This window comes from Strix aluco, chromosome 14 (genome assembly GCF_031877795.1).
Source record: "Strix aluco isolate bStrAlu1 chromosome 14, bStrAlu1.hap1, whole genome shotgun sequence".
Lineage (NCBI taxonomy): Eukaryota > Metazoa > Chordata > Aves > Strigiformes > Strigidae > Strix > Strix aluco.
The window spans coordinates 7,608,270-7,627,585 of NC_133944.1; the positions used below are offsets into that span (position 1 = coordinate 7,608,270).

The 19,316-nt window shown below is 36.2% G+C and overlaps 1 protein-coding gene across 2 annotated transcripts in view; it reads left to right on the forward strand.

Annotated features, from left to right (window-relative positions):
• ADAMTS18 (ADAM metallopeptidase with thrombospondin type 1 motif 18) overlaps positions 1-19,316 on the forward strand; it is an 80,152-nt gene that overhangs the window by 25,443 nt on the left and 35,393 nt on the right. Inside the window, exons 4-12 of one of the 2 annotated variants that reach the window (XM_074839877.1) lie at positions 3,349-3,631; positions 7,414-7,613; positions 8,366-8,449; positions 9,314-9,473; positions 10,101-10,206; positions 13,515-13,652; positions 15,117-15,270; positions 16,305-16,400; positions 17,368-17,516. In XM_074839877.1, coding sequence (XP_074695978.1) covers positions 3,349-3,631; positions 7,414-7,613; positions 8,366-8,449; positions 9,314-9,473; positions 10,101-10,206; positions 13,515-13,652; positions 15,117-15,270; positions 16,305-16,400; positions 17,368-17,516 — 1,370 coding nt within the window. Of the gene's footprint in view, positions 1-3,348; positions 3,636-7,413; positions 7,614-8,365; positions 8,450-9,313; positions 9,474-10,100; positions 10,207-13,514; positions 13,653-15,116; positions 15,271-16,304; positions 16,401-17,367; positions 17,517-19,316 lie in introns of those variants that run through there. The other variant, XM_074839876.1, reaches the window with a different exon arrangement.

Consider the following 19,316-nt stretch of genomic DNA (forward strand, 5'->3'; position numbering starts at 1 on the left):
AGTAAGAATGTTAGATTTTGTCATCCTGCTTCTTCTCATGGTGTTATAATTGCAGAGAATCTGAAATAAAAATGAAGTTTTGACCTATCTGACCCTCTCCTTATTGGGTCCCAAACCCATCAAAATTAATGGAAAGATATCACTGAGTTCTGATTCAAGGAAAATCGCATGTAGACTTAAAGCTATGCTGGCAATAGGAAACCTAATGCATAAATTTTCATGACAGTTTTGACAGTATTTGTTCATCTACTGAAGTATTTGAGCTGGATAAACATATTGTATCTAACTCACAATTAGAGAGATGTTTCATGTATTTGTAGAAAAAATTCCCAGAAACAGGTTTTTTTTCAACACTTCCACTGCTCAGGAGCACAGACTAGCCAAAATCTGGCCTTCAAGAAACTGGAATTCCTTGGCAGTCTAAAGCTAGAAAAGATGATTTTGTGCTAGTATCCTGCCTCTGTGCTCTGGCATTTCTCAGCTGGCATATTTTCCAGCCAGCATGACCATAGCCATAGGCCACTTTTCTTTACCTAAGGCTAAAATTCAAGAACCTACAAAAAAAGTATCTAACAGTTATTGCCCAATTGTGCCCTTTGCAGTGATCCAGAGGACTGCATCTCTGTCAGAAGCCAGGTCAGCATTCTCAGCATTACTTTGGAATTACAAAAGAGATTATTTTAAAATGAATCCTTGAAACCATCCCATACCTGGAAGAAATGGAAAATGATCTGTGATTGAATGAGTGTCCAGACTGCTCTGTGGCACTTCCCCTTTCTTCTTGACAACTTCATAAAACTAGATGTTATCAAAAAGAAGGTATCTTTCATTCACACAACATTTTTCAATTTGGAGGATGTGTCTGATGTAAAACCCAAAGGAAAGAAGTCTTACTGAGATTTAGGGTCATTTCTGCTGGAAAAGGAAAAAAAAAAAAAAAGGATACATTTGTAAGGTACTCAGTCAGCTATAGGCTATGTAAAGGTGCAGCAATATACATGCAGTACAGGGCCCAGAATTCAGTTTGGTGTGTCGTCTCCCCCTGCCCCCCCCCCCCCCCAATTCTCAATCCACCCTTATAACATTAAATATAGAAATTACATTTGGGGCTGAAACTTGGTGTACATCAGGGACAGTTTCTTACAGGAAAATGCAGAAAACCCTTTGTTCCATATGGTTTGAATCATTTACAAAATGAATCCTACAGGAATAATTTCAGATGTGGAAACCTTTAAAATGGGGAAATAAAAACCAGATTCACTACATTTCTGTTTTCCAGATGAAAAAAAATGAATCATTTAGCAGTGCCCAATTATCAGTGTGCTCTAGAAGATAAAGATTGCCTCTCAGAACCACTTTTAAATTGTGTGATGACACACATCATGAGGATTAAAATATTAGTCTTCTTCCCTACAGGAAAGTAGTTTGTCATGACCAAATATGATCTGACATTTGAAATATGCCAACTTATTGCAGTGAGCAGGCAAGTTAAATTCTTGTCAATTATTTAAAGCCTGTCTCTTATTGACAGAGGCAATTTTAACCTTCATTTAGAATGTTAAGTAGATATAGATTGAGATATGTAATTATGACTTCATGTTGAAGAAAGGAGTGGGGGCAAATTGTTAATCAGAATATCATCTATGTTTGTTTTCATATTGTTTTTCAGGAGCCAATTAGACCCTCCCAGTTCATAATATGGAATCTCTTCTATTGTCAAAATTAAGATCACAGTATGATTTTATGAGCACTATTATTAGGCCCCCATGAAAAATGCTTATACTGGGGAGTACTGCAAAGCTACCTTTGATTTGGAAAGACAGAAGTGAATTTCAATGAAAAGGGCATAGGGTATGACTATAGACTGTTGAGGATCTGTATATCTCTGATTTATCTTTTCATCTGGAGTAGACTTAAAGTCAATTTTAGCATTAGCTTAGTAAACAATTAAAGCTGTGAAGTTTTCGTATGTAACTTTCTATTTTCAGTTGCTTTTCATTTTGTTGAGTTTTCCTCACAGGAAACAGTTCTGAAAGCGCAGATAATCCCACAAATCCATAAGAAATATAATGCTTACATTAGGCATTCAAACTACTCTCCTGATACCCTTGGCATTCTGGTCTTAGGAGGTTAGGCTAAAGAAAAGCATCTATTTCAGAAGGGAATAGGTGATACATGTCTAATATCTGCATTTTCAAAGAATACTTTTTGAGGAAGGAGGTGGAATCATGATCTGGGATGACTTAAGATGTTGGGCAAGATGGTTTGCAATTGACATTTGTTTGTCTGCACATATTTTTCTGAAGCATAAGAGATATGTGGTCCTCGTGGGATGTCAATTTTGGCAGGAGGGTGTTGGCACATGGTAGAACCTTACTGATCCAAAACAAAAATCTGTATCTAGTATTACGTATATAATGTAATAGAATTACCTGATGAAACTTCTTCTTGGTTTTTGATTCGGTAAAAAGGAGTGTTTATTACAACATGTTTTACAAAACCAAGAAATGAAATAAAATCATAACTGATTAATGAGCTGCATGGAAATACTTCCTCAGTGCCACCCACATTTCCCTGGCCCTGATCCTGGAAACACTTCATCACATGTGCAGTTTTATGCACAGATACTATGTGAAAACTACAGTGTAGTTTTCCCATACTTACTTCTGTCTTTCAGGGATCCAAGAAGGAAAACAATCAGAACTTGCTTTCACTGATCAGTTTTCTCTTGTAGGAGGGCATAAATTTTAAATTGCTTTTGTGATGATTAAATTGCAGTGAGTTGATTACTGAATGATAGTACTAAAATGTTCAGATAGTACTAAAACATTCATCACTTTGTGCTGCTGTACTGTGATATGCTTATGTTTCTACTTAGAGTAACCTTAAGTCTGGGATTCCTGTCTGGTAATACCTTGTTCTGAAAAAAACCTGAATCTTAATTCAAATATTTTGTTTTACTGTTTTTGTTTTATGCATTTATTAGAAATTACATTTTTGAAAAGCATTTTCTTTTCATGTAAGACTATATATCCTGTACACAAACAAATCTATACTGTGAAGAATGGATTAATATTGCATATGAAATTATTCATGGTACTGTGTGAAGGTGCTATGCTGCCAGTCCCACAACATTCTTGTTTTGTATGTTACCAAATGCGAAACCTGGTCATCTCCAAAGTGAAACAATGCATACTTTATTTGGGAACACCATCTAGATTATATCTTGAGTAAATCTAATCTAAAGGAGCACATTTCGATCTGTCTAGACTTTGAAGGGGGATCACTTTAAGAGCTGTGAAACTTGACAGTCTTTTCTCTAATTTGTGGTGCTGTTTCTTTTTTTAGTCAGGTTTGATAAGGACACAGAAGATTGAGTTCCTTATATCTCCATTACCTCAGCAGCTAGCACAGGAGCACAACTACACATCACCTGCTGGACACCATCCTCACGTATTATATAAACGAACTGCAGAAGAGAAGGTGCACCGTTACACAGTAGAGTCCAATCCCAAATACTTTTCTTTTGGTCATCACAGAATTCACACTTCCCACAAGTATCATGCTCAAGCGAATGGTTACCACCATGGAAGGTTTCAAAAGCAACATTTTTGTGGACGTCGCAAGAAATGTATGTAAGGAAACTTTCTCTCCTTGTTTGAGGTAGTGGCTCTTAGAGACTCTGTGGTGATTCTGAGGTGTGATTCACAGTCACCTTTGTGATGGAGACATAATAATTTTAAATTATACATTTCTTAAGTGAAATAGACATGAGAAACTTGATTATTAATTTAAATTGATGTCATAATCCATTTTATTAAGCTATCAGAATGTTTAGGTTTGTTATTCTCTACCTAAGGTCCCTTGCCTGATTTTTTGACATTGACATAGTTTTCAGCAAGCAATTCTGTGCAATGATGTCCAAGTCCCTGAACTGCTCTTTGTTAGTTTGGGGATATATAACTAATTAGGCTTGTAGATGGAGAAAAAGTCTTCCAAATCATTAATTTCTGAGAGGATAGAGAATAAGTCTTTCAGAACTCACCATCTGATAATGAAATTTTCAGCAACTGAGATCTTCAAAAAGAACCTCCCATGTAAATTGTTTAAATAAGATTTTGGAGCCACCTCTTAAAAACATATTGGAATATATTATCCTGCCAAGGTCTATTCTGAGTCCTTCATTAGGCCCTCAAGTTGCAGAACATTTTAGAGCCCCCTTGGACCCTATATCTGTACTTAGAGTATTCAGTTGACTCTTTTTGAAAGCTGATCTGCTTCTGAGCTGAGTTTTTTAATGAGGGTCTCCAGGACTGCACACAGTATTGAAAACATTGTCTCAGTCCAGTTATATTCTTCCAACTTCCTACTTGAGTTCTGAGAAAATGAGCAGGTTTCTTTTCCAAAAGGCATCTAAGGAAGAAACAGAAAACAAATAGAAGGGAAGGAATGAGAAAGGGGGTAGTGGAAAAGGTGGCTGTCTGAGACTGAGGTCTATCTGAGGGTTGAAAACTGCTTATTAAATATTGATTGCTTCTTCAGAAATCCTTCTCCTTAGATTTGAAAGCTAGACATCAAATGCCAAATGCACAAGCCTATCATTCAACCTGTAAACATTTGCAATCTGATGCAGTTCAAAACTACCTCATTACATACTCCCTTTCCCTCCTGTCTGGTTTTTCTGCTGCCTGCTTCAGAGCAGAGGGTAATGGTGCTAAGTTAGCTCGTCTGCTCTACAGTCTTTTATTTTATTTGCATTGTCCACTGTGGTCTTGTGCCTTATTTACTGTACCCCCTGTGACTGCTTGTCCAAATTCAGAATTATTCATGTCCTCTTGAGCTTTTATGTGGTGCTTATCCCTATAATAAATGAGTGCATTTTGAACACTGCATTTTCATAACCTCCTGGGATGTGAGAAGATATTATCATTATTCCTGTCTTATAAATGGGACGCACAGACACAGGAGAGGTCAAAAATAACCATTGCTTCTGCGTACCAAATTGATAAACTGAGTTTTTCTTTAAAATACTTATCAGAATATATGATCCTCTAATTGTGTATGTGTATCTATATATTCAATAATTTCAGTTACAGTTATGAGTTCTTGGCTGCATATTCAAGCTGGGTTTATGCTAAATGAAGAACATGCAATTAGCATCCAACTGTGATGAGTTTAGTAGAAGTGATTTACCAATCATTGCTTAGGAACTCGGTGTTGGATACACTGTTAGGATCCGATTAAGCAAGATTGCATTTAATTACCTTAACCATGAAACTCTTTCTTTTCATATCCTGCAGTCTTTCACCTCATGCAGTATATACCTGTAACCTTCTGAGAGAAAGGAAGGAGGAATTCTAAAAAACAACAACCTATTTCCTTATTCAGCCTTGGTTAATCTGTAGAACAAGTCGCTCTCATGTTCACTGACTGAATGCAGTCCTACAAATAAAATCACATATGATTGTTTAATTGAGTAGGGGCAAATATAGGATGTAGAAGAAAACATCACTCCAGTAAAGGCAACACCCCTTCTATGAGTATTTGAGACTTTTTTCTTCTTCTTCATTTTTTTTCTTTTCTTTTTTCTTTTTTAAAAAATTTTTAGATTTTATATTGTTTTATATAAACATTTGTTTTATATATAGTTTTTATATTGTTTTATATATAGTTTTTATATTGTTTTATATATAGTTTTTATATTGATCTGGAGTCATATCAGTTTTAAATTTCCAGCAAAATCCAGTCTAGTCACCTGGAATAGAAAATTTCAGCTTGAATGAACAAAGGCCTTGAGAATGCAGTCTTACGGAAGGCAGTCCTCTGCTCTTAACACTGCCTGGTTAAGGTTAATTTATCCTAACCTAAGAAAGAATCCAACTTTGCTGAACAGTAAGAGGGAAGAGCACACTGGCACTTTAGTGTCATAGAAGTAGCTTGTCCCACTCACCATCTTTTAAAATTTCATATGCTGGCAATTTGTAAGCACTAGAGAAGCCCGTTAATCATCTTTCAAACTCTTCTCCACATTCTAAATGTTTTTAGATCCTGAGAATTAACTGGACTGGAGGTGGTAAATCATGCTCGAAACATTGCTGCTGCTTAGGTTTTATTAGTAGCAGTGAAGTTAATTCAAGAGCAAAACTCCACTGCACATGGATTTATGAGTCAAATGCCTTGAAGTTGTATTGCCTTCAAAATAGTACATGGAAACTGATGGGCCTTGAACTGAACACTTCACTCTTGGGTGAGGCATGTCTTCATGTCTTGATGTGCTTCCAGAAGAGAAAAGTTCTCTGAGCTTGTAAAGGACAATTGTTTGTAACGAGTGATATATTTTAAAAACTTACTAGTGCAGTCACTTGCAATGTTAAATTTAGTTCAGAGTGACTTAGTTCATGAAAGCAGACAACTGTTGTGCATTCTACGGTATTCTTGATTTCCCAGCTTGGCATGGAAGGAAGTAGCGTCTGTTTTAGCTCAGTCATTGGAGTAACATTCTGATGAGGCAAAGGCAGGATTTTTTTAATTACCTGGGGCTCCCTCACTTGTGTCATGTTACATCCTGTGTCAAATCCTATTGTTATCCAAATAGTATGTTAAAGTGGCCTTCGAGTTAATTCTTTATGCAAAGACAGTGTAGGTTTATGCAAAAGAAGCTATAAATAACAGGAGCATAGTAGGATATAGGACATATATTTCTTTTCCCATTTTCTATCTCTACAAAGAAATGGAGTAGAGACCATCCTCTAACCATGCCATTGACCATGCTATACAAGCACAGAGGGAAAAAGTGCACCCTGGCAGTGGGGTGTTACGGGCTGGATGCGCATATCCCATTGTCAAGCCCTCCTTGCTGTTGCCTGACATTTCCCTATGCTAAATAAATATGTTCCCAGCAGGAATAATCTCAGTGGCAAATTCGCATAGAAGGCTAATGTCAATCACAATAGCAGGCTGGCAGGAATCTTACTTGTGGTGTGTGTCTGCTTTCTGTACTGATGGTGGACATCTGTTGTGGAAAGGACTTTTTTACCAACTGCTATGTAAGTAACACATGCCAAACACCTCAGGAAGTTATCAAAAGGGCAGGAAAAATGTAGATATTCTGTTAAAAGTTCTGTGTGTATTTTTTTGCCACAGATGCTACCATTTTATTAGATTAATTCCTTATTTTAAACTGCTTAATGCATATGAATATGGTTCTCCCATTTCCTTCTCTCCCTGTAGCCATCCTTCCCTCAGGAATGAATCAGGTCTTTTTTGATAAATATACAAGAACTTAGCCATAAGTATTAAATCACATGCTGTAAAAATAATCTAAGACTCTGAACCTGTGATACTTCATTTTCTGATGAAACTGTTCATGGGTGATCTGAACCCTTTCCAAAACTGAGTTTTATTTCCTTTTAGATGCACCTAAGCCACCCACAGAAGAGACATACATTCGCTCAGATGAATATGGGACTTCTGCAAGGTTCAAAAGATCATCTGCTAAAATTCAGAAAAATGGAAGTCTAAATGTTGAAACCCTTGTTGTGGCGGATAAAAAAATGTTAGAGAAACATGGCAAAGAAAATGTAACAACATATATTTTAACAGTTATGAATATGGTAAGATGTGGTGTAACTGAAGTATGTTTTCCCTGTGGAATATTGTTATGTCAGAGTAGGATCTTTCATTAGACAAATAGCAATATCAAAAAGAGCAGGGGCACCTTACACAAGCCTTTCTTCAAGCCTCATCTAACATATTACTTGTATCAAAAGCTCTTTAAAGACAGATACCTAGATTATCACAGCTCTGGCAACAGTACTGTAAGGTAGAAAAAAAAAATTGGAAAATATTTAAAATGTTAAGTCTTAAAATACTACTTGTGTAGTACAAAAAAAAGGCAGATACTCTGAAATTGAAACTTTCATTTAATTTAGTATCATGAAGCTTAGTCTGTTTTGTCTGATGTCTCTCCTTGGAAAGAAAGTTTATTTGAGAAAGCAAAAATGTGTTTTGAGAAAAATAATATAATTTAACTAGAAATATGTTTTCCCTTGTGGCTTTGCTCTTTAGTTTTGTACTACAAAACTTGAACTTTGAACTTGATTACAGTTGATCCAGGAGACCAAGGACAGAACAAAGCCCATTGAAATCAACAGATGGTTTTCAAGATTTTTGAATGAGTGTAGTGATTTAGGGCATAATTCTTCTGGGTTAAACTCTTTCGGATTAATAGCACAACGTATATAACTCCATTAATTTGTATTGAAAATTGAAGCCCAGTGCAATAACTCAATACATATGTTTAGTCTATCCAAAAAAAAAAGTATTATATATGTAGATGATATTTCCTTTTGAATAATTATTGCAGGTCTCTAGTCTGTTTAAAGATGGAACAATTGGAAGTGATATAAACATTATTGTTGTGAGCCTTCTTCTTTTGGAACAAGAGCCTGTAAGTTGTGTCAGAATTTTTGTGTGGCATGCTTCATTTGCTACTGTTCACAGGAAACACTGGGGGTTCCCATGTTATGTACATGAACTTTCATTAGAGGTTTCTTAAGACATAAAGCATAAGAAGATGATTAAAATCATAAAAACCTCCAAAATCACTTTCTGCATTTCACTGTTTCTCGAGTTTTGATGCTAAGATCTTAATTTCATATGAATGTTCTTTAGAAACATTGAAATGCTCCAGTAAGATAAAACTTAACAATTTCCAGCATTTTCTTGAAGAGAAATGGCTGGAATGAGAACTCTACTCAAGAATTATTCAAATAAATGAATAAATAGATTTTGAACTGGACATTCCAGGGTGTGGTGATCAGAAGGGGAAAGGAGTCAAAGGTCCCAAACAGAAGATAGCATGTAACCAAAGGTGGGAGTGGAGCCAATTCTTTTGCCAAGGGTGCTGACACAAAAGAAGACAAAATCTCTTTTGATTAAAAGAAATTTGTGATGGGTTGATCTACTTTTATAATACTTTTCCTCCACAGAAATCTCTAAACGTTTTAATCACAAGATTGAAAATAGTTTAGTGTTCAGCTTCATCAGGAATCAAATACATTTGTACACTGCAGTTCTTACCACTGACTTTGACAATATCAGTGTGTCTGTGGAGAGATGCAGTTTTATTTTACAGCTGTAATAGATCCATCAGCTGAATCGGTCATCACAGGCAGTTAACATGAGAATACATAAGTTTATGTAGAACAAATATGAAAAAGTAATTCCCCTTTCCCTAACCGACTCCTATTCTTTCAATCACTTTTCTCAAGTACTGATGGAAGCACCTTATTTCTGTGTGAAATATCTACAGGGTGGATTACTGATTAACCACCATGCGGACCAGTCACTGAACAGCTTTTGTCAATGGCAGTCTGCTCTGGTTGGGAAGAATGGAAAGCGCCATGACCATGCCATCTTGCTTACGGGTTTTGATATCTGCTCTTGGAAAAATGAGCCCTGTGATACTTTAGGTATGATATAAAAACACATGCTGATAAACTCATGGGTGTCAACAGCAGCATCTTGGTTCATAGAGACTGAAATGTTTTAAAATAAAGAAGTCCATTTTTGAACATAACATTAGCCTTCTTCAAGAGGAAAGAACAGTATTATTTTTACATATTTGTCTTTGAGGTACCTAGAAGAAAAAGAGTATTACTGGTATCATTGCCACAGAAAAAGTGGCAAAATAAGCTGTCTGAAGACATCCTTTTGGATTGTCACCTCTCCAAGGAATATTTCTGGTTTTGAGAATATTTCTGAGCCACTCTGATTTTTCTTTTTTTCTTTTTGTGACTACTTGCCCTTTTTGAATGGGATTCCTCCCTAATTTGGGAGCAGTAAACACATAAGGTGGGAAAGAATAATCTTTACAAGTAAAGTATATTTTGGGAGATTAGCTTTGATTTATACTTCTTATACCGGAGTCTCTTTATTGTCAAATAAAAATCTGCTGTAATTCCTCCATGATAAACCTGATGAAGTAGACGACTATCTTCATGCACCACAGTAGACTGACTTGTTAGGACCAGTGCAGATGATACATGTATTTGGAATTCTGTAGAGGAACAAGCTATTCTACTGCTTCCTTCCTTCAGGATTTGCACCTATCAGTGGCATGTGCAGCAAATACCGTAGTTGCACCATTAATGAAGATACAGGCCTTGGACTGGCTTTTACAATTGCTCATGAATCTGGACACAAGTAAGTTTCATGAGTCTTACATGCTCCTTCTATAAATAAATATGTAAGTGAATGGAAACATAGCACCAGTCAATATAAATCAGTTAAACATGGATCATTTATAGAGAGCTATATAATGATTAAGAACATATAGAGCATCCAGCTAATGCATTGGCCTTATTAAGTATCATCTCTTCAACAATCATAAAAATAACCACTGTGGGATTTTGACTGATTTTGCTGCCATAGGTGGAGGGACATTATTCTGATACAGGTACCTCACAACTGTTTCTAATTTGATGGGAAGCTATAGGCAATTTTAGGACAGAGTCAAGACTCTTCACTCAGAGGTGTGTCCTTTAGCATGAAACGGTGAATCAGCTGCCCAGGGTGCTTTCCTCCTATTTTTATTTTTTGACATTTTATGTATTCCAGGTGATAACCAGAATAAAAATTAAAAGCTGACAACAATAATCGACAGGCTTTCCACACTGCTAACATGTTCTAGTAGACAAATTGCTTCTCATATCAGTATGATTGCTTCAAAAAGAGAAAGGACATTGCACCTTACAGTATGGACAAGTGATCTCTCCAAGTCTCTTGGAGATCCCTTTCCCAGAAGACCCGGTGTTTCAGAGGATCTGGGAGTCATTCATTCCATTCAACCTATCCTTCTTTGTTCTCTCTACCTATTTAATGCATGATTAAAACAATCTTTGGGGTGGTTTCTGCCTTTCTGTATCTGTATTCATTGCATTCCCATTTGATTTCTATGGTAATAAGACTGTAATTTTCCAAAGAACCTGCTGTCTCTCAAACAAGTAATAATCTTCCATGGAGCTTAAACTATTCTCTGAATTGTTGAATTAAATCTAAAGAAAATGATTAGGTTTTGTTCTCCTGTTTTTTTCCCCAGATATTTTTTAATTACTTTTTCACAACTTTTTGCATGGTTTTGATTTTCAGTTTTAACGTAGCTCAAGCTGGAGCCTGTCTAACCACTGGAAGTATAGAAGTTTAGTTTCTTTATGTCATACAAACCTGAAATCAAGGGTCAGATAAAACGTGGGCCTAGGATCTTTATTTTGTGCAGTAACATTACTGCACAGAATATCTTTGAAAAGCAATGGTACTGTATTCTACTGTTTGGTTAAGGCATGAATCCTTCCGATTCTGCATGACTGAATCAGGACTATTTAGTTTTCATTGTACAAATATGCTCTACAGTATATACTATGACCTAATGTCTACATGAATGACCCTTTCACAGGTTTCTGTACATCTGAAGGGCAACAAGGAATTAAAGAATAATCCAGCTACTAGTGAAGCCCGTGGGAATTGTGCCAATGCTTTCAATGGGACCAAATATGTAAAATATATAGTGTTTGATCCTCCTGTCACACTAATGCAATTTCACTGACTTCAGTACATTTTTAATGCCCTTCGATCAGTATTAGGAGAGAATCAGGCCCATAGCTTCTTTCTCAAGAATTATTCCCTTTAGTCTCTTAATTTCCTTCCTTCCTGTTTATTTTATTATTTGCTTTGAGAGATTATGCTTGGATTTTTTTTTTCTTTTTCTTTTTCATCACTGCCTTTGATTCTTCTATTATTCAGCCTTTCTTTGATATACTTCCCTACTCATGTCTGTTAAAATGCATCTTATCTCCTGGAAAAAATAATTTGTTCGTGTTCATGTTCCTGAGACTACCTACTATCTAAAACAACAGAATTCGGTCTCTCTGATACAGAGATTCCTGGAAGAAAAAAAACCTGTGACAGCCTCGGAGGTGCTGAGGTCCACTGTGAATATATTAACGGAAGGATTTCACAGTAGGAGAATGTAGTATATTGTACAGATCATACTCTGTGATCCACTGAGTAACTTCCATTGTTATACATTTTTATGGTATTCTTTAACCAGTTTGTGTTTTTACCTGAAAGCTTAACAGTTCCTTTGGGAATTCAGAACCCATCGTGTCAGTGGCTATATAAACTGTGGATTCTTTGGCTGCAATGCATGTGAATAAAGTTAGTATTTTCTAAAGGATTCTAAAACACTAGCTCAGTTGGGACTTTTTTTGTTCATTTATAGAAGGAGCTATATATTTTAGCAAGTTTGGAGCCTCAGCTGGTGGCAACACATGCAGTAACTCTGATGAGCCTGCAATGATTTATAACAGTAGAGGATCGAGTCCAGTAAATTAGATATTCCCTGCACGTGCACAGATTACATTCATAAAGTTGCCAATGTGCTACAATGCTGAAGTAACAGATTATGAAATTTCTATTCAAAACACATTGAAATTCACAGATGTCCTGTACAGTGAGTAAATATAAAGCAGTGAAAGGAAAAAATCTGAAAATTAGCTTTATTATATCCATAAGTCCCCCATAATTTATCATTTTAACGTGTTTTTTATTATTGCTTATTGTTCTTTATATTATCCTAACACCTCTCCTAGTGAAAGCGGGGCCTCATGATGCTGCAGACTAAGCAAAGCACCCAGTAAGAGGCAGTATTCCCACTAAAGCGGTTACAGTCTAGACAAAGTAAATGACGGTGTGTAACAGGCGAGGAAAAGAAAGTGATTTGGCTGAGATAATATTGCAAGTTAGTGGCCAAAATTAGAAAAAGAATCATATTTTTATATTTACACCTTGTATTCTATTCATTCAATCCCACTTCTTTTGCTACAGATTGAATGCAGTTATGTAGTTCTTCCCTCCTATTAGGAGGAGAGTCATGTTATATTCCTACAGCTGTGTAACACTGATATTTCCCTGGATTCTGATCTCCACGCCATTTATGTTAACAGGCATTATCACTAGGCAATGAAAGGCTCAGACTGCATGCATGTTTTAAGCCCATAGATTTATAAGCAAGTGTGACTCAACATGAGATCCACTACTTCCATCCATCTCACCACAAAACATCTCTCCTTCAGAAAAGAGAAATGGTTAAACTGTAAAACTTCTGACACAGTCTGCAGCTCTGGTACTTATGTGTCAGTGTCTTGTCATTAGCTCACAAGAGCTCCAGTGCGTCACCAGTATGGGTCTTCTTGAAACTTGACTATCTTTTTCTCATCAGACAAGTGTGTGATGACAATAAAATTTGAATGCTATTAATTAGAGCTTGTTTCATACTAATGTTCATTTGCATGGTGCATATGTTTTCATCCCTTTGGAATGAAAGGGATGAATTCCACATTCTCTGTGGAGTTCAAGCATAGAACTGTTACCCAGAAAGTGTTTCTTCTGCTCCAAATTTTGTCTTGCTTGTGATTAATCTAGATTTTCACTCTCATGCCTGGTTCTCTTTTCAGCTTTGGTATGATTCATGATGGAGAAGGAAATCCTTGTAGAAAAGCTGAGGGTAATATTATGTCTCCCACACTCACAGGAAACAATGGAGTGTTTTCTTGGTCTGTATGCAGCAGGCAGTATCTCAACAAATTTCTCAGGTAGGTCAGATGTAAATTTGGGCTGGTGCCAGGGAATGTATCTTTAGTAACCGGGCTTGAATTCTTGAACAGACATAAAAATTGCTTAAGTGTGAAATTCACCTCTTTTAAAATGTGCCCAAACCAATGTGCTATTTGAGCCCACACACTTGGACTTACGAAGCGTATAGGTGGTATGGCATATAAGTGTTTTTGTCCTGCCTCATTTCAAAAGAATGAATTTCACCCTTCATGAATATCCGGCAGTAATGACTGGCATATCATTCTTTCCCAGGCATTCCTGTCAGCAGCTAGGTTTATTAGAGAATTAGGAGGAAGTGAACACAAAAGAGGGCAGACGCAGTGGTACCAAAGTCATTACAAAATGTAAATTAACATTAGTAGCCTTTCTCACTGGATTTTCTCTCTTGATCTAGCTCGTATAATGAGTAAGAACATTTTAAATTTTTCATATACTGTTTCTGGGGGGAAAAAAAGGAAAAAGTGAAAGATGCCAATTATTTCTCCAGCATGTTGGCATTACTCAGTGATGCTTTTAAAGGAATTGGTTTTTGGTCTATGTTTAATGACATCAGAATTGCAGCCCTTTCCTGTACAACTTTCCTTTTATTTTGTTTGTTGTACATGGTAGACCATACATGATTACTAAAAAATGTGCAGGCAGTACTAAGACCCAGATCCAATACAGGCATTTTAGATGTTAATTCCTTGGAGAGAGAATCAAGCACCTAGATAATTCTGTGGATCTGATCCTTGAATTCCAAGTTAGTATCTAAGAGTAGCGGCCAGGAAAGGTGACAGAGTTCTAGTGATTTTTTTCTGCTACAATGATGCAACATATTCTGAGTACACAAGCAAATTGCAAAGTAAAAAGTCAGATAAGCCTTCCAACATGGAATATGGTCCAAGAGACTTACACTTGGAAGATAAATCCAGCATAGAGTGACCTTCTGTGTACATGGCTTCTCAAGCATATACAAAGGAAAAAAGTAGACCACAGAGTACCTTTGGTTTTAAGCTGAACACAGCCAACCCAAAGCACACAATCTGTAGCAGTCCTCTGTTTGTCAATCCACACAAAGTGAATGCTGAAATGAGACAGTGTGCCTGTTTGTTGATTCCTGATTTTGGGAATCCATTTAAGGGAAAGAAGTAGACTAGATCACCTTGCTCTTGGTGATAGAGGAATAAAGGGAGGAAAATAATTTGACATCATACTTTCTTGTTGTCACAACAGTCCCAAAGCCTGGAAATTCCTGCTTCCTTAAAACTTTGCAGGTCAGGCTACCAACAAGATATCAAGATCTTTTGGTTCCTGCAAGCAGATATTCTCATTTCATTGCATACCTCTAAAGCTAGTTAAAGGTACTGTATACCATATTACGTGTTTTTGCTGGTCTGTAGCAAATTAAAATATTTTGATATAAAGATCATAGTTATGATTAATATACTCTCTCATTATAGTACAGCTCAAGCTGCCTGCCTGATTGATGAACCTAAGCAAACAGGACAGTATAAATACCCTGACAAACTGCCAGGACAGATCTATGATGCTGATACCCAGTGCAAATGGCAATTTGGAATGAAAGCAAAACTGTGCAACCTCAGCTTTGTAAAGGTACCTATTGATATACTTTTGAAAAGTTAAAATTACATTAGAGAACTGCAGTACACTAAATAAGTACAAGTAATACAGTGTTCTTCAGAGGCCTGGACTATTTCTCTACCTTATCTTGCTTGGCAATTTGCTTTGAAGGTACTGGCCTCTTTTGAGGAATATCACAATCCCAGGGGAGTTTCAGAAGGAAATGTGTTCTTTCAAGGAGTCATAAGGAGTGCAGTTGAATACATAAAGCCTATGAGCTTCTATAGCCTGCTATGCTAAGGGAAATTGGCAGGCAGTAGAGTTTTGATCAAAACTTGCATGGGGTGTGGGGTAAGGACTAAGTTTCTTGTGTTTTGTTCTACTCATGCATTGACAGCAAAGTCTGGAAAAGATCTATAGGGTTATTTTAGAACAATAAAAATGTAACTTATACTCGACTTTGTGATGAAAGATTAATTTAAATTAACTCATTATTTTAGTGACTGCTACACTCCTTGCTGACCTCTTCAGAGAAGACATTTTATTAAATAATCTGGAGTGCTCATTCTGAGAAGAAGCGTTGTAATTTCTTTTACTCCTGTTATTATCCTGGAGTATTTTGATTTATTTTATACTAACCACATTTATCAGGTAATGGCAGCTGTGTTTCTTCTACAGCTAATAAACAAAGAAGAGAGAGTAAACAGCACTGTGAAGAGACTGTTTCCAGATATCTCCTAGGTTTTAGAAAAACTAGTCTCTTCAGAGTATTATTAGTCCCTGTAATCTTGATGGAATTTTAGCCTTGACCTTTTTAACACTGTTTTTGTTCTATTATAGTCTCACACTCAAAATAGTTTTAAAAACTATATAGTGAAGCAGTGCATAAACAAGATGGCAATATCAGGATATGGCTGTGCTATGAATCTTAAACCCTGGATTTTCTAAATTCAGAAAATTTATATGGCTTTTAAGGTAGCAAAGGCATGTATCATTTGTTACTCTTTCAAAACACCAGGGGATAATGGGAATTATGAGTACTATGGTGAGCACTTTTTCCTTTTCAGGATATATGCAAATCTCTCTGGTGTCACAAAGTGGGTCATAGGTGCGAGACAAAGTTCATGCCAGCAGCGGAAGGAACAGCTTGTGGTCTAAGTATGGTAAGTTCTTTTATAAATAGGACAATGTCATTCTAACTTCTTTTTAAACTGTATTGGATCAAATACCAGTTCCTGTCAAAACCAGTTTTATGCAGATCCCTCCAGGTTTGCTATCTTGGACTTCCAGATTGCTCTGTATAAGATTGCACTGTGACATGTAGTCAGGGCTGATCCTCACATTGGTACCTATCTGATGGTCAGGAGTGATGCCTCTCCCTTTGAGATATGGAATAAGATATGTCTGCAAATCTAAATCAGTAAGAAAATCCATTAATTATAACAGAAGCTACATCAAGGCTTCAAATTCCACTCTGCTATAAACATTCCTTAAACCATAATATTTGCTATACAGACTAAGGCTATCATGCATATTTATCATCAGTGATCACTACTAAAGGAGCCTTATTTGTTTTAGTTGAACCTTCTAATTTACAGTCATCTATAATTGCCCAAAATACTTTCTTTTGCTGTAATGTTTCATCCAGTAGAATATTGTTTTTATTTTCAAGTTACTGACAAATGTTCTATTTCACATTTTCCCTTTGTGCAGTGTTTCATGATTGAATGATAAAAGGGAGAAATTTTAGCAGAATTTTAGCAGGCTATTTTTAAATTACATGGGAAGTTTTGAGGTTCTTGATGGCACAGGACCATAAATTAACATGGAATTTTTTGGGAAGAGTAAGACAAAAAATGTCTCTCCAAGAGAACAGTTTTGAAAATTTGTACCTCAGAGATCTTCAGCTCAGAACTTGGACAAATTTTAGGACAGTATTTATACCACTGTGTGGATCGATGTCCTGCTTCAGAGTCCTTGTCCTACTGTGAACTAACTCACTGAGTTCAAAGGGTGACCTCACGTTTATTACGGTTAAGTGCCGGAGCTTTTAAATGTGGATTTTTTCTTTTTTGCATCTACTAGTTACTGCTAACTCTGATAGGATATTTTTTGGCATTCTTTTGGCAGTGGTGTCGAAGAGGACAGTGTGTCAAGTATGGGGATCATGGACCCAAGCCTGTGAATGGCCAATGGTCTGCCTGGTCCGAGTGGTCAGAGTGTACTCGCACTTGTGGAGGTGGGGTCACATATCAAGAAAGACACTGCAATAATCCAAAGTAAGACATAGATATGAAAAGGTATTATTTTTATACTAACTATTTATGCTATTAGAACAAAAAAAATAACAGAATCCAGTTCTGTAGGGAAATAGTATGTGTGAAAATGTTTCTAAGACCTTTCTCTCATGTCCAGTATGACCAGTCAATAGCTGAAAGACAGAAATATGTCCTGATACTAGAAAGTAGCGGCTGTCTGAAGACTGCTAGAGTACTACAACATCTACAGCCCAACTTTCTCAATTTATTTTGTGACATTACAGTTTATCAAATACCTGCAGAAGTAGCAAAATGCCACACAGATGCCACACAGACATATTCACACCAAATAATTTAAGAGCAAGGGATAAAGGTCTTAAAAGCTATTAAGACTTCTGATGAGATCATTTTATCCAAGTTAATAACCAAAAATGTTTAAAGTCAATATCAAGATGGTTGTAGACAGATGTCTTTGTATGTCTGTCATGTTCTTTGCATTCTTTTATGTTTCACAGGTCAGAATAAAGTTGCTGAGCCCTAGAATTGTATGCTAACTCATTAAACATTTCTGGTATTTTCCTCTAGTGAATGTCTTATCACTGTAAATACTACTATTCCTTACTATACTATTTCAAAGTAAAGGTAAAGTGTTATCTGACCAGCATCTTTCCCTGCTCAATTCACTTCAACTTACAAGAAAGAAAGGATTTCACTGTTTTATTTCATACACAGCTTCAACAGCCATAGACACATGTATTCTTCATTGCACACAATAAAAACAGCATTTAAACTGCAGTAATAAAAAACAGAGAAAATATGACACAGTTTATATGAGGCTGTAAAGAAGCCTCACACCTACTATACAGTGCTGCAGTAATAATATCCACGCTTCATATACTATGTTATAGGAAAATGTGAGTTAGTTAAAATAGTCTTTATTGCCCTCACTCAGTCAAGCCAATTTTTGCAGATCTGTAGCAGAGCATTTTCTCAACCTTTTCTGTTGTTTCTCAGTGTATTTTGATAAATAAAATTACTTGGGTAGTTTCCTTTATTAAACTACTTAGCAAGAGAATGCAGGGTCTCAATTACACGTCATACATGTATTTTGGTCTTCCTACTTTGATCCCTGTTTCCCTGCTAAATTTGTATGAATGCACATTGTTCTTTGCATTTATTCATAAGCCTTCCCTTGCTCTCCCTGTGTGACAGAAGAATGTCCAGTATTTGAAATGTTTCAGTTTGGTGCACTATTATAACTTATAATGATTTCCAATGGTCTTCAAACAGAAGCTCTTTAACATGAAGGGTGTCTGTTACTGTAACATTAGGTATTTAAAACTTGCATTCAGAGTGATCTGTCTGTTCTAATTAAAGTAAGACTTGATGCAAGACTTGATGTAATCCAGTAAAACTTGATACCACAACTGGATCATGTTTATACTAAATTTAATTCTATTATATTAGTGATGATTCAGTTAGAGCAAAGAGAAGGTACCATAAATCTCTCTCAGAGTTAGAGCGATGATATGACAGGACTATAAATAAGCCATCCACACAACAGTGTATGAATATCCAGGTAGCTGTATTTCCCATCACAGCACTTTTGTATAGATGTGGAATCATCAGAAGAATGATACTATCCATTTTCAGTATTACACCACATGGAACAATTTATAACCTAGTCACTGTTCATTGTTCACCTCTATAACTACACATAAACAAAGAATAATTATTCCTTTCTTTTTGAACTTCTGAAATATATTTCAGATGTTTATCTATTTCAGTACATACATGTATATTATTTCATATGTAATATAT